Source organism: Amblyomma maculatum, chromosome 10, assembly GCF_055883805.1.
Source record: "Amblyomma maculatum isolate TAMU_Amacu chromosome 10, ASM5588380v1, whole genome shotgun sequence".
NCBI lineage: Eukaryota > Metazoa > Arthropoda > Arachnida > Ixodida > Ixodidae > Amblyomma > Amblyomma maculatum.
In genome coordinates, this window is record NC_139353.1 from 121510182 (window position 1) to 121537077 (window position 26896).

Consider the following 26896-nt stretch of genomic DNA (forward strand, 5'->3'; position numbering starts at 1 on the left):
TACAGTGACTGTTGATGTTAGTGAATTTTGATGAAAAGCAAGCGCTCTAGGGACCTTAAATTTTGTTCAACCAGTAGCCTCGTTCAGTTGTGAGGAGCTTGTCAGAAATAATCGAGGGCTGCATACAAAAAATCGTATCACGGTAATTTATGGTTCTGGTAATTGACGGTTGATTGGTGTATGATAGGCAGTGGCAAAATAAATTATGAATAATTGATGGATTAAAAAACTAAAAATGTATAAATTGGATAAACAGGGGTTCGACGGTCTCGAAATGCTCAGAATTAAAAGCTGATGCATGATGATGCTAACAGAAATTTTAGATTACCTAATTAATCAGTTATTTAGTGAACTAATCGAAGAAATGAGAAATTAGAAAAAGGGGTTTCAAAGTTGACAAAATGGTCACAATCAAAAGCCAGTGTTTGATGATCTAATAAAGAAAATTGAAGGTGTGTATTTACTCAAATAATTGAAATAACAAAAACAAAAAAATGGGGTTCAAATATGCTAAATTTCATAAAACGAAAAGTCAATGCTTGATATACTAATCAAGAAAATTTAGAGGGGGAAACTGACCAATTATTTATTCAAAATAGAGGAAAAACTGAAAGATTATGAAGATGGTCAAATACACAGAATAAAAGTAAATGCTTCAAGAGGATAATGAAAAAATTAAAGCATAAAAGTGACCAAATAAATATATCTCAATGATGGTATGAAATGAAAAAGTGCACTTAACGATATCAAACTGATTTTGACACCTTTGAACCACCTTTTTAATAACACAAGATTTTCAATTACTTCAATTAGTTTTGATCAATTACGCTCTAAATTTCGTCGTTTACTGCCCTCTAGCATTGATTTTCATCCCGGGTATTTTCACACCCTTGCACACCCTTTTTTAATTTGACTTCTTTCAATTATTTCAGTTATTTAACCAATTACACACTTTAAATTTTTTTATTTAGTATCATCACGCATTGGCTTTTTATTTCGAGCATTTGACACCTTTCAACCCCCTTTTTCTAGTTCTTCATTTTTGAAGTCTTTCAATTACGTAATAGATCAATTACACACTAAATTTTCCTAATGCATGATCAAGCATTGGCTTTAATGTACAATTAATTTTGACACCTTTGAGGTCCCCTTTTTTATTTTTTTTTTAAATTTAATTACACATTCTAAATTTTCATAAACAGAACTATCTAGCACTGGCCTTTCATTCAAATAATAACAGGACACACAAGTTTTTATTTTTCAATTATTTCAACTATTTAAGTGGCAAATTACACTAAATTTTCTAAGCATCATCAAATTGTCTTTTCATCTGAGCTTATGAGACTATAGAACCATCCATTTCCAATTTCTTTTTTCCTTAATTATCAATTAATCACATCGATTTCGTTAGATTTCATTCCGCCTATCAAATACCAATCAATTATCTATCAGTAGAAGGACAAATTACCAGCGTAAGGATTTTACGCAGCGCTCCTATGTCGGAGCCGACAACTATTACTTCTACTACAACGCCGACAGCTTTTCGGCCGAACGAGCTGTATAAGCTATTGCATAAACACATAAAACTAGAGTAATATATGTGTTATGTGCTGTTACAGCGCCCAGGAACGAGACAGATGAATTTTTCCAATGCACTAAGGCATACACATGAACTAAAAATCATTCGGAAACACGGCGCGCAGGCTGTCCGGGCGGCTGGAGAAGCCGGTTGACAACATGTATTAGCATGCACCGCGACAGCGGTGGCATCATGAAACTGGCCGATGGGATCGGTCTATTGGTTCGAACATATAGGCCATGAAACCAAAATCCTCCGGGTAATCGCCCATGTGTTTCATCGTCATCTAAGAGGCAAACCAGCAGCATCAAACCACCGTGCACCGCGCTTCATGTGCAGCGGCAGCTGTTCTGTTGAAAAAGGAAGCTTCGTTTTTAAATGCTGTATGCTTCCAGTATTTTTTTTTATTTTTTCTGTTTTATCTGCCTTTGGGTGGCCCTAGTTTATCTTGGTTCAGTTTGGATTATCTTTCTAGTCATGCAAATTCAGCGCTTTATAGAGCATGCGCTCATATTTTTCCTTGAGTTCGTGTATTATCCCCTTCCAATTTCAGTTGTAAGTTAGCGCTCGTCCTGTGTGCCTCTCTTGTCACCGTCTGTTCCGCGCTAAGCCTCCCAGTAATCATGTCTTACCAACTAGCCCAGAACTCCACTTTGCTCGTAGAAAGGGAAAGAGGGGTAGGGGAGAGAGATGGATGCAGCAAGTGGCCCAGTGGCTGTGGGAAATTATTTCAGTCTGTATAGGTGTGGCTGCACTTATTGCTATCTCCATGTCCTGCACATACGAGTCGTACCAGTTTGCAGTTTCTGTTTAATGACATTCTTAGGTTGGTACAGACTTTAATTCTTCCTCATCTTCGGCAACCTATGCGTGTCTCTTAAATGGACACTGGGTGTTTGTTTAATTCTTTATTCCGTGGCTTCAAAAATGTCTGCGACTGGAATATAGCGTAGGGGCTTGGCGCGAACAAGGCAAGCTGTGGGGCTGCTTGACAGGATCACTTGCATCATTTGTCTTCCACCTAGCAATGTCATCTGTTTTGTTTTCAGTCGTGGCCTGACCTCTCCTGGGCTAAGCTTGGCCAGCAAATATTATTGGAGCCTAGATTTGAACCAGGAAAAAGTGATTTTCTGAGACTCGTTGCTGTGTTACCTTGGAGCAGTGTGTGTACCCTTGGCCTGTTTGTGCAGAGGCCGCTGGCAGCAGCTGAATTTGTCCAGAGCGTGGTCTCCATGAACCTGGCCCTCTCCGAGTTGGAGAAGGTGAGAATGGATCGAGTTGTGGGAAAAAGATCCTTTGTAATGGATGGTTGGGCTCGGTCACTGGATGGGTACTGGCCAGTTTTTGTCAGCGCGGCACGAATGGCAAAAGTTTGAGTGCAAAGCAAATTCAACTGTTAAAAATATAGCGCAAATCACATCGAAATCGAATATTTTTCGATACTGATGAGGCAAAACTTGGCCAGAAAAAAAAAAAGAAAGTTTATTATGAGGTGTATGACTATCATATTTTGGGGTGTGAAGCGAATACACATGCAGTGAAAGCTCGTTAATTCGAACCTCGATAATTCAAATTTTTGGATAATTCGAACTGCACTACTTAGTCCAACCAAGCTTCATAGAAATCAGTGTACAAAACATCTCGGTAATTCGAACATGAGTCTGTTCCCCTGCGGATAATTAGAACTACGTGCCTAGGCAGCTTGGAGCACAGCATGTGGCAAAAAAAAAGAACACCTCCGCGAAAGACCAGCATAGTTAGAGGCTGCACACGTCCAAAACGGGGACAGAAGATGAAACGATGTGAAGCCATGGTAGAGTGGGTAAAGCCTAATTGGTGCCATGACCGGCGCTGTATCTGGTGGCGCCGGAGGGTAGGGGTTGGCTTCTCGTCTCCGCGCAACCTCCGAAAGTTGTAACTAAATGCTCGTTAATTTGAACCCTCTTAATTCGGAAATACAGATAAGCACTGTCGGCACAGTCCCAGCCAACACCCATGAAACGCTATGCCGTCGGACGGACCAACGGCAGTTTTTTTAAATATATTCTAAGGCGAAAATCAGAGGTGGGTTGGTTTATTATGCGATCGGGCTCACTACGCGAGTAAATACGGTAAATTTACTATAATGCAAATGGTTCTTGTCAGTTTTTTTGAGGCCATTTGATCATTTGAACATCGGATAATTCGAACTTTTTCGCGGTCCCGTGAAGTTCGAATTGACGAGCTTTTACTGTACAGTACAACTCCGCTGTAGTAAACTTGAATATAGCAAAGCGAAACTGAAGACCCAGTTCGTCATTTGTAGACAACTGTACATTTGTTTGCACTTTTATAGTAAACACATTTTTGATAAATATTGATTATAGTAAAGTGCATCAGGCCGCGGGGACATACTTCTCATCAAATGACATCACTGCACGCGCATTACCCAGGATTGAAAAAAAAAAAAGTTTTGTTTTTGCAAAAAAACAAAAACAAACAAAGAAAAGAGCACCATGCTTTTTTTTTTAAAATGGCTTTACCCCTAGGCTCACCAAATGAGAGAAGACGCCAACTTTACGTGAGCCTTGAAGCTGTAAGGAAAAGTTTGCGGTGCGTAGGCAAAAAAAAAAGGGGGTAAAGCTGGCTACAAACATGGAAGGCTACGCGGTCCACTCAAAAACTAAATGAGAGTATATGTGCAGCGAGAAGTAGCGACGGGAAGAAACAGCCAAACGTTTTCAGCAGGAAGAATGAGACAGCGGTGGAAAGAAGTACAGGCGCAGCATGTGCAGCTTGCAGAGTTTGACTGTCGCGTGCATTTTTCATTGATTGCCTTTTAAGTGCTAGAAAGAGTATAAGACTAACCTTGTTCATGTAGTCAGTCATTCAGGCCATCAGTCTTGCGCTCTCTTTCCTATTGTCACCGAGGCCTTTGTGCAGTAAGCTGGGTAGTGCACGTAAGATGGTCACTATTACCAAAACAGCTGACTGTGCATTGGAGCCGTATAGTTGTAGGAAATGTAGTAGAGGGTGCAGTGTGCCAAAGTCTACTCATTGCCGCAAGGCTCTATTTTGCGAACCTTGAAAATAGTCAGTGGGCTAAAATGGGGCTTGTGTATTATGCTTTTATCTACAATACAGCTTTGCGTGAAATTTCAGACAAGAGGGCTGAAATTGTTGGTCATGCTTGAAGTGTGTTATTTGTGACGATTCCATGCAAAATTTCAGACTTGCAAGGTTTTCCATAACCACATTAGCGGCCACAGTCTCTTTCTTTGAACAGCGTTACATAGTGAATGCTTGGCTGGGCTTCTTTTGTTTCAGATGTCAGAAACCTGTTGTCCATAAAGTGACGCCAGCAGGGCCTGCATCGTTTATTTATTTATCAGGTCCCCACTGTAGCAACTCTGAGCTGTTACTGTGAAAATGTCACCAAGAAAGAAAAAATACGAGAAATTGTGGAACGGCACGATTTTGTGCTCTTTATTTGTTTATGCCCACTGTCACGAAACTGGCCTTTATCAGTTTCTTTGTAGATCGAGATGCGCTGAGATCAGTCTGGGATGATCGCAGGCAAGCACAACAGTTTTCATCTTATTCCAAACCTTTCCAGTATGTCACAACTGATTTATCTAGATGTTTCTGCGCCAACCTTAAATTGAGCACTGCCGAATCCAGCGGGCATTCTCCCGTTCAATGACTAGCGAGCACGCTTCCTGTTATCACCACCGCTGAGTTGCTTAGTTCTTTTGCAGGCGCAAGTTATCCCAATAAAGAGTTTATTTCAGGGCTATTACGCCTCTGTTCTGTTTTGTCTCTATGGCCTTGTCACTACCATGTGACAATATTTGAACAGATTTATTCCTGCAATTGCAATGGGTAGTCAGTTCCTTCCTTTCTTTTTGCATGTTTTGCTTTGAAAACATGATTGGGTCAGCCGCTGAGGTTGTGTTGGGCCTAATGTAATCTGCACGTGCAGGTGTCATGGTACGGTTCCTTGGCACGGCTGTACTCGGAGCTGGGGCTGGAGCGCAAGGCTGCCTTCTACATGCGCGTCGCCGCACTCAAGTGCATGGCAGGGAAGCCCAACCCCACTCAGGTGAGGGTGACGTACAAGGTACAACACTCGCTGGAAAGCAGGCTTAAGAAGTTTCTACCATGGGAACGGTAGAGCTGCTTAGAGTGGATGCATAGCTATTGCTTTCAGTGATTGCATGATGGGAGGACAGCTTTTAAGACAACATCCCAAAGCATCTCGGGTTATGAGAGCGATGCCGTGGTGGAGGGCTCCCGGAAATCTCGATCACCTGGGTTTATTTAATGTGCACTGACATCCCACAGCACACGAATGCCTTGCTTTCTGCCTCCATCGAAAAGCGGCCGCCAAGGCCAGAATTCAATCTTGCATCCTGCATGATTTGTGGAGTCCCCCATGGTTGCACACTGGGTCTGCTTTTCCTAATATTTATAAATAGCTTCCTTCTTCAATTTCATTCATGTTGCCTCTTTACCTATAAATGCATTCCTATGGCCACCAGGCTTTCCTACAGAACGATTTGAAGCTTAGTAAACACTGGTGTCTAAAATTGGTGATTGTCGGTTTTGTTTTACTGGGAGTCCGAAGAGTGCTCATAAACGACGTTCCTTTATTGCAAGGGTGGCTGGCATAGTTATTTCAGCGAAAGACACTTCTTCCCTCACTGCTTGGCCAACTTGAGCCTCTCGGTTTTGAAAATGATTTGAAATTCTTCCCACAAGTTGTTATCTTAGTAAGCATCACTGCTCTCAGATTTCTTTCTTTGGTGTAACCTCATAAAATGAGGTGGTGAGCAGGCAGTGAGCAAACTAATCAAATGAGCAACATTGTTATGGAAGAGATAGTTTGGGTGATAGCACAGTATCTTGCACTGTTTTGTGCATCCTTGTGATGCACTGCTTTCAAGCTTCCTAGATTAGTAAGGGGGTTGAAAGAGTCAGCGACACTGCTCATGGTTATGCCTGTGCCACTTTTAGCACCATATGTTTCAGGGAACTGTGTGTTAGTGACTCATTTCTTGTTGTTCCTTACTCAAGGCATGCATCAGCAGGTCCGGTGGCAGTGACACGAACAAGGGAGGTGTCAGTAAGTGCAATTAAGTTGCCTAAAAGAACAGAGTCCATGCAGATCCTTCAAAATATTGAACATCTTCGAATGCAGAAATATTGCCCTGCCACGGTGGCGCAGTGTTTATGGACCTCAACTGGTGCGCCCAAGAATGTGGGATTTAATCCTGGTTGCTGTGGCCATTTTTCGATGGAGGCGATGTGCAATGCCAGTGCATATTAAAAAATTAGAGGGGTTCAACGCTGCTGAACGGAATGTGGATCGAAAGCTTTCGGTGCGGGCAACTCGCTGTTGTCATTTGTCTCTACCAGGGTGAGAACTACTGAGTTGTTATCACCAGCGGTTTCTTCTTCTTTTCCTTTTTGTTTTTTCTTTGCTCAAGATCAGTCGTGGAGTTGGCACCACCGCGGAGGTGCGACCACGCTGAAGAGGCGAAGCGGCTGGCGTAGTGTTGCTTTCGCAACAAAAACCCAGATGGTCTAAATTTCTGGAGCCCTCCACTACAGCATCCCTCATAGTCTGGGTCGCTTTGGGACGTTAAGCCCCAAAACCAACCAAACCAGACAGAAGTATTTTCTAGTGTCTTAAGTGTGCAGGAATTTTTGTGGGATCCTTGAAAATCTTTGAAATTCTGATTTGCTAATGCTGAAAGTTCAGAAAGGATGCTACTACCCTTGTAACTTTCGTTTTTTTTTCTCATAAACATTCTTGTGCTGTTGAAAATTCTGGCAGAACTCCAGTGCTGCCACTTTAGTTGCTGCCCCTTTGGCAAGCACTGGCGAAGAGCATACTGTGCACTACCACCGGGGGGGGCTGAAAGTTCCTATACCTCCCTGTGGTCACAAATTAGAGACGCTAACGCCAAGCTCCCTTGCAGTTATGCTTGCAGCAGGAGGGGGCGAACTAACAATGGACTTGGCAGGGGAGGCCATATAACGGAGCTGTCCAAAAAACCACATGCTGATAGAGATATCGGTAGGTTGCTTCGGACGACACGCAGGTTGTGCGCTCGTGCACGGCAGAAAGCTCTGCTCGCCAATTTTCTACTACACCGTACCGTTCCTGCTGTTGTGCAACTGCCTTGTTGCAGGAACGGTATGATGGAAAGAAGAACAACAGGATAGCGCTCTCATGGACTCACGCGCTGGAGACCAAGCGTACCAAGCAAAACTTTACGTGTGAAATAGAAAATGAAAAAGTGCGACAAAGTATTGTACACGCACAGCCACTTTACGTGGTTAAAAGTTTACACCAATTATCTTCGCCAACATTGCAATCTTGTATGCCTGCTTTATTCATGCAAAAGAACATACCGTATTTACTCGGATCTAGGCCGACCCCCTAAATTGAGACGGTCAGAAAAAAAAAAAAAAGTTTACTCGAATGTAAGCCGAATGAAAAAAGGTATTGACTGGAACTAGAACATGCATTTTATTGTGCTTGCGACGCTCATTGTAGCACGTCCAATGCTCACTCGCTGTCTTCGTCGCCGTCGCTGTCCTCATTGTCGCTGGTTTCCTCCCACAGCGCACTGTCTTCGCTTCCGTCCAGCACGTTGGAAATACTGCACTTTCGGAAGGCCCGCACAATCAGTTCGGCCGGAATCTCCTCCCACGCCGCGGCGACCCAGTTCACCACTTGGCTAAGCGAAGCACGCTTGATGCGCCCGGTCGGTGTGAGCTGGTGATCTTGCATTGTCAGCCAGTCGTGGTAGTGCTTCCGCAGCCTATCCTTAAATGGCTTGTTGATGGCTACGTCGAGCGGCTGTAGCTGGCTCGTCATACCTCCGGGGATTATCGCAATGTCCATACCGCCATCCGAAAGCACGGACTTTACGGCATCTGTCAAGTGGCCGCGGTAGGAGTCGAGAACCAGGAGCGACTTCTTGAACAACAGGGCCCCGGGATGGCGTTGCCAAACGGTCTTCACCCAGTCTTCGACAAGGGCACCACTCATCCATCCATTCTCATGGATGCGCACAAAGACGTTTTTAGGGAAAACTTCTCCAGCTGGAAGCGTCTTCCGCTTAAATATGATGTAGGGCGGCAGTTTTCGCCCATCGGCCATGCAACATAACATCACGATAAAACGTTGCTTCTCGTGCCCAGCAGTTCTGACTTTTACCTGTTTTGCGCCCTTTTCATTCACTGTGAACGCTACAGGCATGTCAAAACAGACTGGGGTCTGGTCGGCGTTACCGATTTGGCCCAGTCTGTAGTCCTCCTCCAACCGCTTCTTGACAACAAAATCGCTGGAATGCGACCAGCTTCTCCTCAAAGTCAGGGGGTAGGTTTTGGCACACAGAAGTCCTCCGTCGCAAGCTGAACCCGAAACGCTTCAAGAAGCGAGTGACCCAGCCCCTGCTGGCCTTAAATTCGGTCCGTCCAACGCCTCTAATGTTTGCGATCTCCCTCGCCTTCGCCTGTATAATCTCCGTCGTCACGGGCATTGCACTTTCCCTTTGCTTCCTGATAAAATCAGCGACATCCTTCTCCACCTCGTGGTGTCGCCTGCTCTTGGGTCCAGTGAAGGCCATTCGCTTTGCAGCGCAGTCGAAAAGCTCATTCCGCTGCTTGCGCCATCGGCGCATGTTTTTTTCATCCACGCCGAAGTCGTGCTGAGCTTGTAGGTTTGACGTCTTCTCCGCCTCTAAAACTACTTTCCGCTTAAAAGCCGCAGTGTAATGGCATCGCTTGGTGGGAGCCATCGCGCAGCGAACACGACTGCTTTTTCGAGGGCACGCAGAGACGCACACAAGGAAACGCGAAACGACGAGACCTTGGTGCAACGTTCACAAAAGCAAAATGGAGCCTGCAAACCTGCAAGCTTCAAGCAGTATCCGCGAGATGGCGCTAGATGTCTAGCGGTTGCGGGCAAACCGCATCCTCGAATCTAAGCCGACCCCCGACTTTCGTAACCAATTAACAAAAAAAAAGTACCGGCCTAGATTCGAGTAAATACGGTAGTTTGCCAGCACATTGTGTGACACTGGTTGTGTCAGCATTTGCAGAGTTGATATGAAATTAAATAAATGATACTCATATTCATTCCATGCATTCCATACCAGCAATGCAATGCAGGAATATAGAGTAAATGCATGCATCCTAGTATACCTGGTGGTTGGTTTTTGATGCAGGCAATCATATGTTGCCATGCTACACATCACCATACAGGATAAAAAATTTACACTATTCTTTATGGAAAAACCTTTGTCTCCGAAGCGCACTTGCGCCTCTCGACAGCACATGGAGGTAACAAGTTCAACGACACCAACCACAGCGGCTGTCGCCGACTGTAATGGCCAGCGCAATCAGCAGAATTCGTGGAACTGGAGCTGCACGCAGACAAACATCTTTCGTCTCACGAAGAGGTGGGGAGCCAGCAGGAATGAGATGCACAGCATACAAAACGCAAAGAACTATCGTGACTGTGGCCGACACAAAGAATTCATGGCGCTAAGCTAGTTAGGCGATTAATGCAGATGTCGGTTCAAAACAAGTGGAGTCCTAAAGGTTACCGGTTCGCGCAAAAGCGCAAGCCATGCAGCGGAGCCGGTGGAGCTGGCAGCACGAGGGAAAAATTCAAGCGAGACAGAGAAGCCTGCTACTACTTCCACCTGATGCTAGTCACGACTAGGTTACCATAGCATACAATGAAACCAGGGCTTGGGTGTGAAGAAAATGGATAGGTGCGCGAACTTTGCTGGATTTGGTGCACGATGGACCTTGCAAGCCATGCTTCTGAATCGGGGCCATGGTGCTACCGCGAAAGAAAGTATTTCATGAATATTTTTTTATAGAGACATAGACTGTGATACTTCTTCCATTCATGCACTAGTTCCCAGGCACTTCTTAGCTCATGCGACGTAATGTTCGTGCCAGGAAAGATAAAATTGCCACGTGATTAGAACAGTTGCCTACCGCATGCAAACAAAGACTTAAGTGCACCTGCTGAAGTGGTAATATTTCTGTAGAGATATCACCCCCGATGTGCACCCACCAGGGGACAAAATGCATTGTTGCTTGCTCGCAGTGGTCGTTTGCTAGGCCTAGCCTGTTTTGCACCGTAACCACTGGTGTCAGCGTCAATTTATGGTACCGTTCATGGTTATGATACCCTTTGAGTGTCAGATAAATTTTCTCATGTGGAAAAAAAAAGTACGGCTGATTTCTATGCTGCCTGCAGTATCAAAACTTGTGGATGCAAGGCTAGCCTTACTGTACCGGCAGGCCGAAAAATTTGAAGTCCTGTCTAAGTTAAAGGCTTATCTTCACTGGTTCCAAGGCAGATGTTTTCCAAACTTGCCAAGAGCATGAATGGCCTAAAGGACTTTTGGGCTCGCTGATTGCAACAAAGATGAGAGAAACTCAAGGAAATGCTGACCTTTCGAAATGCTCTACTGAGATTCTGCAGGAGCACAAGCTAATGCAGTTTGATAGGTCTTCAGATGTCTTAGACAAGTTTTTAGGGACTCCTGGATCTAACTTTATTGTACAGGGAACTCGTGAAAGTAATTAAACTATGCCTTATTCTCACCAGAATGAGGATTCAGCATGGGCCAGTAAGGTGCTGTGGAAAACCAGAAATTAATGCCTTATCTTTCCCAGTAGATTGTTGTGTGTGATGCTGTATGAGGAATAGGGGACACTGTTAAAGTGCAGATCATAAATGAATTGGAGATACTCATGGCTTGTGCACAGTAGTATTGCCATGTTAGGGTGGCTAAAAACAAGTAGGAAGCCAAAAGTAAGAAGTAGCAGCTGAATGAAAAAGTAGGGTCTTGCCAAAGAAGTCAAAGTTGAGGAGAAAAATAAAGAGTTCGGAACTTAGCCATTGCTGATTTCAATGCTTCAGCAAACACGCTGAGAAAGCAGAAGCTACCAATTAGATGATGTGTCTCGTAAAGTCTAACAGTATGCATGTTACTGTCAGGGCTGAGCGAGAAGAAAAAAAAAAGGCGGGATTTTTGTGAACCGTGGAACTACGAAGCACATTAGCTTCCATGTTTTCATAAAAGCTTTTTATGCTGCAATGTATTCGGGGTAGAAAAAATGTTGCATTCTTAAAATCCTTTGTTTCCTGGTCCTTTCAAAATGGAAAAAAACGGAAAATTTGTGGAGCACTGGAAGTCCTTGGAAATCCTTGCATTTCTCATCTGAAAACTACCTGAGCCCTGAAGGAAACTGTCACATGGAGAAAGAAGAAAATATATGTTTTGTAAACATATTGGTGTGCAGTGCTACCAGCTGCTGCTCAAGAGCCTGCCTGGATATCGGCTTAACCTGGAGAAGCCAGCCAAAGGTGAGTGAGTGCGCTCGCAATTGGAATCCATCTCATCGACAGTGTTTAGTCGATTGGCAGGCTTCTTTGGAACAAAGGCTCATTGCGCATTGCTAGGGAGTGCTGGGCAGGAACCTGTCAGCTTGGTGGTTATGTTTTGACCACGCTCTGGGATGAACAGGAAGGGAGGAGTGGAAAAGTAGTATTGCAAACTCACAGCTGTCTTGGTTGAAGGTGACAAATTCCTAAGCACTGCACATTTCTCTAATTCCTTGCACGTTTGCAAGCAAAAGAAGCTGTTGCAAAAGTTGTGCAGGGAAACTGTGGAGTTTGTTCCATTCTTGGTGTATTCCAGACCTTAGGGGGGTTATGTTTTGGCCACGCTCTGGGATGAACAGGAAGGGAGGAGTGGAAAAGTAGTATTGCAAACTCACAGCTGTCTTGGTTGAAGGTGACAAATTCCTAAGCACTGCACATTTCTCTAATTCCTTGCACGTTTGCAAGCAAAAGAAGCTGTTGCAAAAGTTGCGCAGGGAAACTGTGGAGTTTGTTCCATTCTTGGTGTATTCCAGACCTTAGGGGGGTTATTCGATGAAGAGCCAAAATTTTGGTTCTCAGTGGGGTTGCATAGTTCAGGGCAATGCGGATAACAGCTAGGATTGAGTTTTCTTTTTTGATAAACCTGAATATTGAAACTTTGTGATATTGACTGCTCATTGGAGGGTCAAATTCTAAAGTTATAGCTCAGCTACTTTGGTCGTCTGATGAAAAGAGAGGAGTTGCTGGAGAAAGATTTGATGTTGGGAAAGGTTAGAAGGGGTAGGCAGCGAACACGATGGTTAGATGGCATCCTCGAGGCACTGCAGATGAAGTTATGTTATGTTAGAAAGATAGAGACCGGAAAGCGTGGCATGACATGGTCCATAGGGTCACGAAGAGTTAGACATGACTGAATGGCTGAACTGAACTGACATTGAGCAGAGTACACTCGGTCAGGAAACACTAAGCATGGACCATAAGCATGCTATGTTATGCGAGCATGAGCTCTGCTCTGAGTTCACGCTAGCTCTCTAGTTCTCAGCTAGAGGAGAGCTGCCAAGGCCGAAGATGGGGCAAATGCCTGCATCTAAGAACTGGATTTTATTGTTTCTTTAAACAGGCTCTGCATTGAAAAGTCTGGCAATACTATCGCTTCTATGGGGACATTAGTAATTGCCGTATGGCTTTTTTCGCACTTAATGTGTATTAAACTACACAAGTAGGACCGACCTTACTATGGTGAATATGCAGTGAACCTTCCTGTGAAGATATCTCAAGTCAGGGTAACCTGAACATGGGAGGGAGAAAAAACGGGCGGAGGTCATGGCTTACCTTAGAGAGCAACTGCTGGTTGAAGATGCGTGGCGGGGATAGTTGAAGATAATCTGGCTGAATTTAAAAGGGGTTTTGGATATGATGTGTAACATGCCCTCTCAGAGTGACAGGTTGGATGATGGCCAAACAAGGGGAATGCAGTCAAAAGTAAGGTACGGGGCTCAATGGAAGTGACAAGGCTACAAGTTTTGGTAGGATATGGGGCGGCCTTATCTGGCACAGGATCGGACTGCCTTGTTCTCGTGAGTATGCGAATTTTGATGATGATGGTTGGTGACCACAGGGGGCACAATGGAAGGCTGGCCTCGACTGCAGATCCAGCTTCTGCAGGACCTGCTGGTCACTGCCCGGAAGATGGACCACCTGGCACTAGCTGTCAGGTGGGAGGCCTACCTATTCTGCTCCCTTCATTCTCTGTTGGCATGTTGTGGTTGCTTTCAGACAACACTGAACCCCCATGTCTGTATGAAGGCGTTCTTGGTCTGTACACATGGGTGGTGCAATGCTCTTTATTTTTCTGAAAGTATTTTCAGTTGCTGCAGCGTGCCAGTTATAAATGCTTATAAGTATTCATATTAACGCACAATACCTGAAGATAACTCTAGGAAATGCTAAAAATACTTGTTTATAATTTGTAAATTAAATTTTTTTTTGTGATTTTATGTTTCCTTATATTTTGAGCTATAATATTTTTTCGTTTGTAAACAATGTATCCAAGAACGTTATATTATTTAGTACAGATTTGTTTAGAATGTTGCTATAAACATATTTGCGAATAGTAGTGCACTTATTTTTTGGGCACAGGCCATGGGGGGGGGGGGGGGGGGGGGGGGTGTTAATAGTGGAGACAGTTTCTCATATGCGAAATTTGCAAAAAGTTTTAAAAACAGAAATTTACAATAACAGTAAGATTTAACTAAGTGCAGTTCTTGGCATTCTTTAGACATTTTTGCACATTTTTTTGGCGGTATATTCATAAATAATCATAGTTGTTGAAAACTGCAAAGTGCAGATGTGTGGGCGTCTGTCTGTTCATGAGCAGAAATTTTGCATGCTTTGAAATATTCTTTTAGGCTCTCTTTAAGCTCACCAGGGTTGATTGTCTTTTGTTTGAGTTGTGTTTGCTGGGCAGGGCCGTGATTGGGCTGTACTTGATGTGGTCTTGTCATTGTCAGCCACGTGTGCCAACTGCTGGAGTGGCGGCTGGAGTGGCTGTCTCCAACGGAGCGGGCGGAATCCTGTCAGCAGCTCCAAGCCTTGGCCAGCCGGCTGCAAGGACCTGCGTCAGCCCAGCCTCCGCTTTTGCACCTGCCGCTCGTTCGGTGAGTGGGAACACACTGTTTCACATTATTGTGCAAATGACTCGCTCTTAACAGAAACCTCGCAGGGTGATTACAATGCTCAGTAATTCATTATTACAACATGGTTTGGAGTGAGAGATTTCTGCAACTGAGTGAAGAAGTTGTGTAATTTTTTTATTGATGAAGGGCTGCCTTGTGGTGTGTAAATGTACTCATCTGTACTCTTATCTTACCATATTCTTTTTTTTTTGCAAAGCCATGTCTTTTTTTTGGAAAGCAAGGTCTGTGCAGCTTTGTTGCAAGGTAGTGAGTGTATCTTCGAGTAGCAAGCATTATGACCTCCACTTTGACTCACGGGGACAAATGTGGGCCCCCTTGGCCCGTGCGTAATTTTTTGCGCGCTACCTGAGGGCACCAATTGAAAAAATAAAAATAAATTTTTTTCCTCTATATGCAGTCGACTCCCGTTAATACGAAGTTCACGGGGACCGCAAAAAACTTCGAATTTAGTTTCTTCCAATTAACCATAAAACAAAAACAGCATCTTTATTAGTAACGAAATCGAGATTTTCTCTTAAGAAAAACAGTCGGTCATCTTGCTTTGCTCCTTCTTGCCGAATCGTGCTGCTGAAAGCAAGTTCTGCAGGCTGTAGACGTGGCAGAACACTTCTTCCGCATTACTTTCAGCGGCAAAAAAGCGCTCCACGAGAGCAAGGCCTGCAGCTACATCGGCAGCCTTTGTTTGCGGCTCTTCTTCAACGTCGTCGTCGTCGCTGTCCTGGGTCGATTCCTGGGGCCGAATAATCTCTACAATCTCGCTATCCATCAGTGCACTGCACTTTTCGACCGCCTTGTCTACAGTGACGTACTCTTCAAAGTTGACGTCCCCAAGAGCATCGCTTGTTGATGCTTCCTCCGAAGAAATTGCAGAGGCATCCCCCAAAGTTGCCACAAAACCGCAAGCCCCGAAGCAGTTTGCGATTGTGTCTTGCTTTACACGATCCCATGCTCACGCTAACATATGCATGGCACTGAGCAGACTCACCTCGTATTTTGTGAAGGTGTCCATGCACAAAACCATGCGCTCGAGGAGGTGCCGCCTGTACAGGACCTTAAAGGGGGCATGAAACGGCTAGAAAGGTCACTGACAAACGTTTTCAATGTGTAGAACAAATGCTTCCAAGCATTCGTTCAAAGTAAAACTCATCGAAAGAAATCCAGCGATTTACCGTATTTACTCGAATCTAACGCGCACCTTTTTTCCGATATATCGTGTCCAAAAATTGGGTGCGCATTAGAATCGAGTACGACCCTAAATCTCCGACATCATATCGCCATCGGCATTTCAAAATGGCCGCCTGGTATGCACTTCGAGCCTACTAGCTGGTCTAGCTGTCTATGCCTAGCTGCAGTAGCGTCCTTCGTGTGCTTTGGTACATGTGCTTTGGTTAGCCTACCCGTTTTCTGCGATTGACCGACCAGTATGGACGTGCCGAAGATTCGTCGAGTTCATCATGATGCCGCATTTAAAAGGAAAGTCATCGTGTGTGCAGAGACGGACGGAAATCGGGCCGCATCACGCGCATTCGGAGTTCCGGAGACATGCGTGCGGGACTGGCGCAAGCAGAAGGAAAAGATTTTCGGCAGCAAGGCTACACGAAAAGGTTTCAGTGGACCGAAGCAGGGCCGGTTCACCGAAATAGAAGAGCGGCTCGCAGAATATGTTCTAGAGCAGCGAGCGGCGCAGCGGCCAGTGACGACGGACCTGCTCAAAGTCCGGGCGATGCAGCTAGCCCTACAAACAGGGCTAACGCGGAGCGACTTTAAAGCGAGCAGGTGCTGGCTGTCTAATTTTATGAAGAGAAAAGGCTTTTCTCTTCGAAGGCGGACAGGGATATGCCAGAAGTTACCTGAAGAGTACGAAGAAACGCTGCACAGTTTTCAGCGGTTCGTTCTAAGTTTGCGCCGCAAGTACGGCTACCACCTCGGCCAGATTGGAAATGCCGATCAGACACCGCTGTACTTTGACATGCCTGCCACCACAACCATTGAAAAGAAGGGGGCGAAGCAAGTGCGCGTGTTGTCTTCCGGCCACGAAAAAACACGCGTCACCGCAATGCTTTGTTGCACCGCGGATGGACACAAGCTGCCCCCGTATCTCATATTCAGGCGCAAGACGCTCCCGAAAGGAACCGTGTTTCCGAGTGGCGTGATTGTGCGCGCCAATGAAAAAGGTTGGATGACAACGGACTTGGTCGCCGACTGGATCGATAACGTCTGGCGCTAGAGACCCGGCGGCAGTTTGGGCCTGCGTGCGATGCTTGTGCTCGACGCTTTCAAGTGCCATCTCGACCAACGCATCAAGGACAAGCTCGCTGCGTGCAACACCGACCTTGTCGTGATACTAGGTGGCATGACATCGCAGCTCCAGCCGCTCGATGTTTGCTTGAACAAGCCAGTGAAAGATAGGATTCGGGCGCTGTACACCGAATGGCTTGTGAGTGGCTGCCATGAATTCACTCCCAGCAACAGAATGAAGCGTGCCTCGCTGCAAGAGTTCACTGGATGGGCGAAAGATGCGTGGTGCACGATACCGTCTGCCATGGTCATCAAGGCCTTTAAAAAATGTGGCATATCGAATGCCATGGACGGCACCGAGGATGAGATGCTTTGGTCCGTCAGCAGTGACAAGGAGTTGTCTGACAGCGACGACGAGTGAACCCTGTGCCGGCATAGTGACAATCTTGGCAAGATAAGCCGTTTCCTTTTGTGTGTGTGTTTTTTAGTGCACCGAGATTAAATCTTTGCTTTTCCAAACGAGACGAAGTTGTATTGCTGTATGAAAGCGTTAGGTGCGCGGTACTCTTTTTCGCGGAGAACGGGTGCGCGTTACAATCGGAGCTTTTTTTTTTTCGGGGGTGGCGGTCACGAAAAACGGGTGCGCGTTACAATCGAGGGCGCGTTAGATTCGAGTAAATACGGTATTATTAATTTTTAAAAACAGCGTTTTTTGAAATTCGCGGGCTGCACCATTTCCGCGTGGCGGCGAGATTTGGGACTATTCTGCCGTGATTACCTACGTCACCAGTCACAGAGTGACAGACCACGACAGGCTGCCATTGGCTGCAGTCGCGACGCCCTCTACGTCACTGACACACTTCCGGTAGCTGCGAAAGTCGTCTGCTCGAGTGCTGCAATGCATGCGTGAACCCGAGCTTGGCGCTTCGGTTCGCGATGTTAACCGAAAAGCTGGTGGCGTCCGACTGAAAATGCGCGTCGGTGCAAGAGTGCGAAAAGAGCACTAGCTGGTCCGATTTCACACCGTATTGATTAAATAGGCAGCATCAACCTTTATGTACCGACCGACGGCGCAGCAGCGTACTGTAGTCCCGTCTCGTCTTTGCCGCATCGACCATTTGTGCGGCGTGTTAATAATTAAATGGAACGTGCGTCAAAAAAAGGTGTACCCTCAGCTTCATCGCGAAAGTACACAAATTCGCAGCGCTTAACTGCAGCACCCAATGCCGCCAGGCGCGGGCGCTGCGGCCGACGGCACTCCGGTCGACGGCACTCCGGTCGTGCGCTGCTCCCTGCTCGTCGCTAGGCCTTGTTTCTTTTGCATCACAGCCACGGCGGACGGCATTTTAGAATCGTCCGCTTCGCTGCGTCTCTAGTGTAGTCGCTCGCGTGCTCCTGTCCACGATTCTTGCGTGTAGCTTCGGAAAACAGTGACAACCTGCGCTGCCGAACTGCATGTGGCGAGCTGCTTTGCTCATGTTTTGCGCCGTTGTTTCTGGATCGGCCGATGCACATGAGATGAGATAAAACACGCGTGCACGTTACGCATTGGCACTTCCTAAACTATGTGTGTCCGACTGAAAGTGCATGTCGGTGCAGCAGTGCGAAAAGAGCACGCAGGTCCGATTCAACACCGTATACTTACCGATTAAAAAGGCAGCATCAACCTTCATGTAAATGAAACGTTCGTCAAAAAAGGTCTGTCCTCAGCTTCATCGCGAAAGTACACAAATTCGCACCGCTTATGTGTTGCACCGGATGTCGCCAGGTTACCGCAGAGATGCCGTCCGCGGGCGCTCTGACCGTCGGCACTCCGATCGTGCGCTGCTCCCTGGTCGTCGCTAGGCCTTATTTGCGTCGAAGCCACGGCGGACGGCGTTTTGGAATCACCCGCTTCGCTGCGTCTCTAGCGTAGCCGCTCGCATGCTCATGTGCGCGATTCTTGCGTGTCGGTGCGAAAATCAGTGACAACCTGCGCTGCCGAACTGAATGTGCCGAGCTGCTTTGCTGATGTTTTGCGTTGTCGATTCTGGCTCGGACGATGCGTACACATGAGATAAACACGTGTGCACGTTGCGCATTGGCACTTACTAAACGATGTGCGAAAGGACGTCAAAAAAAACCAAAAAAACACTACACTATCCTTTTTGTTAATCTCAATTTTAAGATTCGCGGACGAATAATTCGTGCTCACCTGTCATCCGATATCCAAACTCTGTAGCGATCATCAGTCCATGCTCTCGTTGGTGATACGTACGCGTATACATTCCATTCGTTATGCACAAGAGATGCCTCTCGCCGACCATAATGAAAGCAGCTCCGGACTAAAAGTGACGACGACATATGTTTGCACGCGGGCAACTCGCACGCTCGATCGTCTGCCAGCATCCATGCAGAGTCGATGCTATCGCGTCAAATCCGCGAGGGGTCACCGGCCGCCGTTGGTGAAACCGCAGAAGACTTTACCAAAGAGACTGACCCAGGCAGCGCGAGAGAAGAAAGCCGTCTTGTAGAAAGTCGTGCTCGGCAGGAGTGCACGCTAATTTGCGCTGAATGGGACAGGGATATGAAGGAAAGTGCTCCCTCCGCGGCGGCCGCCGGTATGTGTGGACTCCCACCTGCAGGTATGCGCTCGCGAACGACCTGAGTCGTTCGGGCTGCTGTCGCACACAATTCCGAGAGGTCAAGAAACTGAAGACACTGGCGGCCGAGGAAGACAGCAGACAAGGTTGAAAGCTATGCAAACGCAGACGGGACGGGAAATGCAGAGACCGTGAATGCATGGGCGACGCTCGGGGGAAAACAGGCGCGACGACCGGAAGTCTGAGAACCGAGCGTCACCCGATGACGCTTCGTGGGCGGGGCTAGCGGGGTGGAGTTCCCGAGCTGTTTTCTTCGTTTTTTTTTTCTAGTGTCTCGGAGTGTTGAGTTGAGGGGAGCGAGGAGGAGCGCCATTTTTAATCGCCGATATCTCTGGTGTTAATGAAGCTGGCTAAAAAATTCTTGCGGTGAATTGACCTGTGAGGGAGTACCTATCTCTCGACCGATTTGCTTTACCACGTTTTAGGCATTGCATGACTTCTTTAACATTCTTTATGATGCCTTGGTCCATTGGCTGCAAAACAAATGTTGTATTTGCAGGCAAAAAGACAAGGCATATAGCACTCAAGGCTGGCACATTCACGTGAGCATTGCAGGGGTCCACAAGAAACAACACCTTGCGGTTCGAGGCAGCAAACCTGCGGTCCGATTTGCTTATCCACCTCTTGAAGATTTCGGCCGTCATCCACGCTTTCTTGTTTGACTCATAGTCCACAGGCAGCGTCTTTATGCCTTTAAAGCACCTCGGCTTGGCGGATTTTCCGATAACGAGTAGGCGGCATCGTTTCGTGCCAGTCATGTTTGCCGCGATCAGCACTGACACCCTTTCCTTGCTGCGTTTGCCCCCAGCACAGTCGTCATCCTTGAACGTCAGGGTCTTCTCTGGTAACAGCCGATAGAAGAGTGCAGTTTCATTCACTTAGGTATTCTCGCAGCTTTCCGTCCTTCCACGTTGCGCATGTTTGCTGGTTAACGGACGCTTTTTCACCACACACGCTTTTAAAAACCAGGTCATGGCAATCTTTAAAGCGCGTCAGCCATCCATCAGACGAAACGAAGTCATCGATTCCCAACATTTCTGCAAGCGTTCGGGCTTTCATCGCAATGATATCTCCGCTGAGCGGAAGTTTGTTGCTCCGGGCCTCCCTAATTCAAACCAGCAGAGCCTTCTCCAACTCTGGGTAAGCGCCTGTGCGCATTCGCTTCCGAGACGTCTTGAACTTGTCGTTTTCAAATGCATTCATTATTGTGCGCTTGTTCTTGATGAAGTTGGAGAGCGTGTTCGGCTTGATACCGTACTTCCGCGCAATGTCTTTTTTGGTGGCACCTTCCTTGTCCACTTCCTTCAAAACCTCGACTTTCGTTGCCAGGTCGAGCGTGCGATAAGAGCCACGGTTTGCCATGGCTATCAACAGCACGACTACAATTCTGAAGCGTAGAATCACCCGCGCCTCAAACTAGCCAATACTCTACTCGCACAATGCAACAAGGGCGCTCGACCAACACACGCCTCGACAAAGTCAGCATTCGCTGCAAGCCTAATCTCGCATAATCTCGACACTGCCATTATGTAGTGCTGCGCGCACCTATGGCACCCGCTTGGCCTCCGCGATCAGCTCCGGCAACGCTCCGGCAGTGCGAGGCAGCCGCTTGGCCTCCAGCCGGAGCCGATCTTGGAGGCCGCGGCAGCCATAGCATTGAATAATCGCGCCGCTCCAAGAAAGGCGGCACTGCGGATGGCTGCGGTGTCGATGACGCCAACGCAGAGCACGGAGCTGTTGGGGAACTTAAAAATTGCACATTCTACCAAAACATGACGGTTGAATCGAGGATCCCAACTGAAAATTAACTTCCAATTAAGCAATAATATTGGCTGAGGACTTCAAATTATCGAGCGATTTCTTCCATAGAATTACATGCAAAACTGACGGGACCAGCTCTTCACTTGTAATTAACCGAAAATTCCAATTAAGCGGCTTTGAGTTATCGAGAGTCGACTGTATATATATAAGGGCATTCACAAGCAGCAAGAGTCACAATACAAAATTAGGAACACCACCGGAAGACCACTGCACGCACCAACACAAGCGCCAACTTCAGTGCCCAAACACCCTTGCGTCTTGCGACATCTTGGTTGCACGCCGTAACAATGTTTAAATATGTATTGTATAATATTATTCTCTTTACTGAGGAGTATGGCTATTACATGAATCTCGCCATTACGCACATGTATATGGGATTCTCTAACTGCCTCCACAGCTTTGCTACTTATCATAAATGACTGTTCCCGTCAGAGACTGTGGAACATTACTTCAGTTTACCACGTAGTAATACTTAGGCAAACAGCATGCTTCGATAGAATCCTGTACAGAGTATCCTGCAGCATTTCCACTGACTTGAGTAGTTCACTTTCCTTCCGCAGTTAAGTGACCGAAGAATCTGTCTCTGTCTTGCCCCCACAATGAGTGGCACGATCAGATATGGCACCACCTGTGTGGTAGCGGCCAAACTAATGCGATACTTCCTTGCTCAACTTGTTTTAACCCAGTTGTGGTCTCAATCCTTCTGTGGCCCAAGTGGGTTTAGCCCCGCTGTGGTGGTGCAGTGGTCAGGGCGCTCGACTCCTGTGCCCAAGGTTGCGGGATCGAATCCCGGCCTCAGCGGGCGCTTTTCGATGAGGGCAAAAAGAAAGGCGCCCATGTGCTGTGTGGTGTCACTCCACGCTTAGGAACCCCAAGTGGTCAAAATTTCCACAGCCCTCCGTTGCTGCGTCTCATAGCCTTAGTCGCTTTGGTACGTTAAACTCCGCAAACTAAACCAAACCAAAATGTGCTTACTCCTTCTGCACGAGCATCTCTTTGGTAAATGATGCCAGCAACAGAAGGTGTGGTGCTTTTTTGCGTGCAGGCGTTTCCAGCCCCAGGCCCCAGCCCCTCACCTGCGGCCTCTGCGCCTGGGCTCCCAGACGGGTTCTGCAGCCGTAACGAGCAGCAACAGCCCGTTCATCTTCTCCCCGTTGCAGCCGCACCGGCGGTCGGGCCGGGCCCCCCTCCTGTGGGTGCAGGGTGAAGTGGCGGCAGTGGCCCTGCAGCTGTGTAACCCACTGCCCACCGAGCTGGCTGTCCAGCACATGGTGAGGGAAGGGACATGCCCTTCTTTCTCTTTCCACTTGTGAAAGAGAGAGAGGGCTCCGTCTGAATTGCTCTGTCTAGAGATTTTTTGTTGCTGTGCCATGATAAAAATGGCTGAGGGTTAATTGTGCTAAACCTAGTTAGGCAAAGCAAAAGCATTGTTTGCTTGATTTTGCTTTGGTTAGGCTTAGGTTTAGACTGGCAGATACAGCTTTGCAGTGCTTAAATTGACAAGACTATGCAGTCAAGGACACCATCAACTACAAGAAGGAACACGTGATACTATATTTGCTGTGAATGGTCAAAGGTTATGTGGTGGTACGCTATAGGTGGTGTCATGGTTAAGCTATATAGCCATACTCTGACCTCTGGCTTAAGGCCGAACAGGGGGACCTTGGCTCATACATGGCGTAGTGAAGCTTTCGCTTCAATAAGGTTAGCTCCTGTATTTTAGTCGAGCTTTGTCACCGTCGCACATCCGGAAATCACACATAGAAACACAGGTACAAGAGCAGAGGGCAACGGAGTAAGGGGGCACTGTAGCAAAGAGGATGGACTGGGTTTCATATACAGTAGAACCTCATTGATATGTTCCCATTTCATAATCGTGGGTATTCATAGAGGTACACTATTTTTTCCGGGTTAATATGAACTCAAATAGCATGATTTCCCAGGTACTACGTTCGAAATTTCGACAAATTGTGGTCATATACAGTTGAACCCGGTTATATTGAACCCGGTTATATCGAATTTTGGTTATATATCGAACTCGCGAAATATCCCCTTGAAAATCCCATGTAAAAGTATAGGAAAGCCGCGTCATATATCGAACTCAATTTCACCGGTCGTTCGATATATTGAACTCCGCACCACGCACTGGAAAGTGTGCCTTCCCCAAAGACAAACGCATCACCCTTGACCGTTTGCCGCGTGACGTTTTCAAGCCACGCGGAAGGAATGAGAGGGGACTGTTCGGCGACGGCTGGTCTGGGCAGCGCCGCACCCATTCCCCAAAGGCGCGCGCATATGCAGTTGTTTCCCATGCGCCAACACATGACGTTTACAAGCCATGTGCGTGGGTGTGCCCATTCTTTTGCCGAGCTATCTCTCTCCTTCAGCACGTGCTACACATGCGCCAAGCCAGCTCAGCTCGTTTTCAGACAGACGTCGGACGCTTTCTCCGGCGTGTGTTGCGAACCCTCTGCGTGCGGCGGCGCGGCGGCTGACGTGGCTATGGTGCTTGTGGATGTTAAGAAGCGGCTGCTCTCTGTTTTTTTTTTTTTTTGTTTTTGCGAGAGTCATTCTTTCTTATCGTTGTGCTGTACGCGCGGCGTAGCGTAAGATATGGCAGCTGCGGACATTAAGAAGCGGCAGGGTTTCTTTTTTTTTTTTTGCGGGGATGTTTATTATTATTATTTTTTTTATTGTTTATCCTTGCATGTATGAATCAGCGAAAGCACGCCTTCAGCTGCTGCGGTCATGACGCCCGCCCCAAGCGCGGCGTGATAAATCGAACTAGACTTGTGCAATCAAGCCATCACGGGCACTCTGCCAAGTTCGCTCCTCGCCACCGCAGAAACTATCAAAAGATAAACGCGCCCTGACGTTATCGCTGCGCAGCATCTTGGCACGCTGCCAATGAGCTGTGGATGAGACGACCGAAACGGACTGACGCGCGCCATCGACATGCAAGCGAAAATGCTCGCGATTTCTTCCGTCGCGGCGACACAGAAACCTTGTTTTGAGTTGCCGCGGTGGCTGGAGCGACGAGAGGGGCGCAGTTCCAACAAGTTTGAAGATTTTCGCTCTGTCGCTGCCGCTCGTCGCTGATATCTCTCAGTCGCTTGCATGGGAGCGAGCTAGCCTTAACCCATTTTTTTATTTTTTTTTTCAAATTCTCGGGTGCAAAAGTGGAAGGTGGGTTTATTATGCGAGTGGGTTGATTACGCGACAAATATGGTATGGTTTTTTGCATCGTAAGTGCCTTCACAAGCCGATTTCTGTATATCGAATTATCAATATATTGAACTATTTCTCGATCCCCTTCGAGTTCGATATATCCGGGTTCGACTGTAATACATTTTGCGAGCGCTTGCGGCATGAAAAACTGAACGGTGGCGCTCACTTGCCTTGGTTGCTTTCCTGCAGTGCCTTGGTGCAAAAGGGTGAAGTGAACATACGAGGCGCCCGTTACCGCGGGAGCACAACTTCTTGAGGAGAAACCCCATGGCTTCTTTGTGGTGTTTTAGGGGCATAGGCATGAACCATTTGATCACTACAACTATTTGCATATAAGCAGGCTGTGTCTGGAGAACACAGCATGAGCGAAAACGTGGTGGCTATAAGCCATCGCGATGGCTTTTCCACATATCAGTGGTGTAAAGTGGGTGAAGCATCTGAAAACCACCAAGGAAGCGATCTCGGCTCGTCACTGCCTTCTACGAAACGTATTTCTTACTAAATCCCTTCTGCGTTTAAGACAAGGCAAACAGAATTCTGCAAGGGCTAAAATAGGAGCTGTGCATACCTGATGTTTATAAATGCTAATCTACACTTTTATGCAGTTGAAAGTCTCAATTCTATATGGAATGCCCTTGTACCTCGTTCAGCAGTTAAATTTTTCAAATTGGGCGTTTCGGATCTTATGCCTTTTTCTCGCATTTTTTAAAAACCGTATCAACAAGGTTTTACTAGTATATAAAGGGTGCTGCAGAACTTAAATATAAAACCGAAGCTTTGATGCTGTGAACAGACCCACAGTGTTGACATCAAGCTGTGCTAACAGCAGTGCCATGGACAGAGGGGAACAGCAATGTGCAAGTGGGAGGTAAGGAAGCATCACCAGATTAACGGTTGGTTGGTTTGGTTTATGGGGTTCAATGTTCCAGAGCGGCTCAGGGTATGAGAGACGCCATATTGGAGGGCTCTGGAAGTTTCAGCCACCTGGGTTTCTCAACATGCACTGACATCACGCAGCACATGGGCGCCTTGCTTTTCGCCTCCACCGAAAAGTGGTCACTGCAGGCGGGATTTGATACTGCATCATCGGGCACAACATTTGAGCGTCCTAGCCACTGTGTCACCTCGCTGGGATACCAGACCAAAGGCTGTAGTAGGATGATTGCACTGTCCGAATACATAATGCATTTCTAGGGCAGGCCGCAGCACAAAACACAAATGCAAAAGCATGGAACATGAAGAACTGGCATGGGTATCAACTGCGTTACCATGGGTGTGATCGCCTTTGAAGTTTTAGACTGCAGCCACTAGTGGATCATTCCTGATCTGTTCGTCGGCATTGACGTAGAAGTACACACAGCCAATCAAATGACCAGTGGAATGACATGGCTTCAAAAGTGAGTGTTCTAGGCAGCTGTGTCAGTCAGCCTGCCCGACGCTGGGATGTCTAAATGTCACATTACGGCGACTCCATTTCAGATGAAAGCGCTTCAAAAAATGATGGGTGGTCACACAGTATACGCCCAAATATTTCTTAAATGAGATCAAGTGAAAGAAATGGCCTCATAAGAGAAACGATAACTGCAATTTAAGCATTTATGGCACTTTGTATTCTACCCTTCGCACCAGCAAGACATTGTGCAATTCAATTGTCACCCAGCCTGTTACTCTCTTTCGTGCTTTTGAGAAAAAATTCGCTTCTCTGATACAAAAGCAGATGTCTTGTTCAACATTCCGAGAAAGCCTTTGGTGCCCTCCCTGTATTTGAAAAACTGCAATAAGGTATCCAATGCAGCATCAGTTGCAATGTAAATTACTAGGGCAGACCTGGAAATAACTTGCGCATTCTCTTTTGCCTTGCACCAGAACTCATGCTCTACCTTTGGAATAGTAGCTCTTACGGTACTCTTTGCAGTGCTGAATTTGTGAGGTATTTCTGCCTTTCAAAGCCGGTTGGCACAAACTTGAGTTACCCCGCTGCGGTGGTGCAGTGTTTAGGGCGCTCGATTACTGTGCCCAAGGATGCGGGATAGAATTCCAGCCGAGGCGGCCGCTTTTCGGGGGAGGCAAAAAGCAAGGCGACCGTGTGCTGTGCGATGTCAGTGCACATTAAAGAACCCCAGGTGGCCAACATTTCCGGAGTCCTCCACTGTGGTTTCTCTCATAGCCCGAGTTGCTTTGGGATGTTAAACCCCATAAACCAAACCAAACCAAACTCATTGCTACCAGGAGAGGGAGAACAGAAGGTGTGAAAGGATTCTGGAAAGTCATATAGTAGAATCTCGGT

The 26896-nt window shown here is 46.8% G+C and overlaps 1 protein-coding gene across 1 annotated transcript in view; it reads left to right on the top strand.

Moving 5' to 3' along the window:
• brun (trafficking protein particle complex subunit brun) overlaps window positions 1-26896 on the top strand; it is an 83723-nt gene that overhangs the window by 24768 nt on the left and 32059 nt on the right. Inside the window, exons 7-12 of the mRNA XM_084580443.1 lie at window positions 2770-2841; window positions 5541-5660; window positions 11903-11966; window positions 13603-13699; window positions 14495-14641; window positions 22427-22652. Coding sequence (XP_084436569.1) covers window positions 2770-2841; window positions 5541-5660; window positions 11903-11966; window positions 13603-13699; window positions 14495-14641; window positions 22427-22652 — 726 coding nt within the window. The remainder of the gene's footprint in view (window positions 1-2769; window positions 2842-5540; window positions 5661-11902; window positions 11967-13602; window positions 13700-14494; window positions 14642-22426; window positions 22653-26896) is intronic.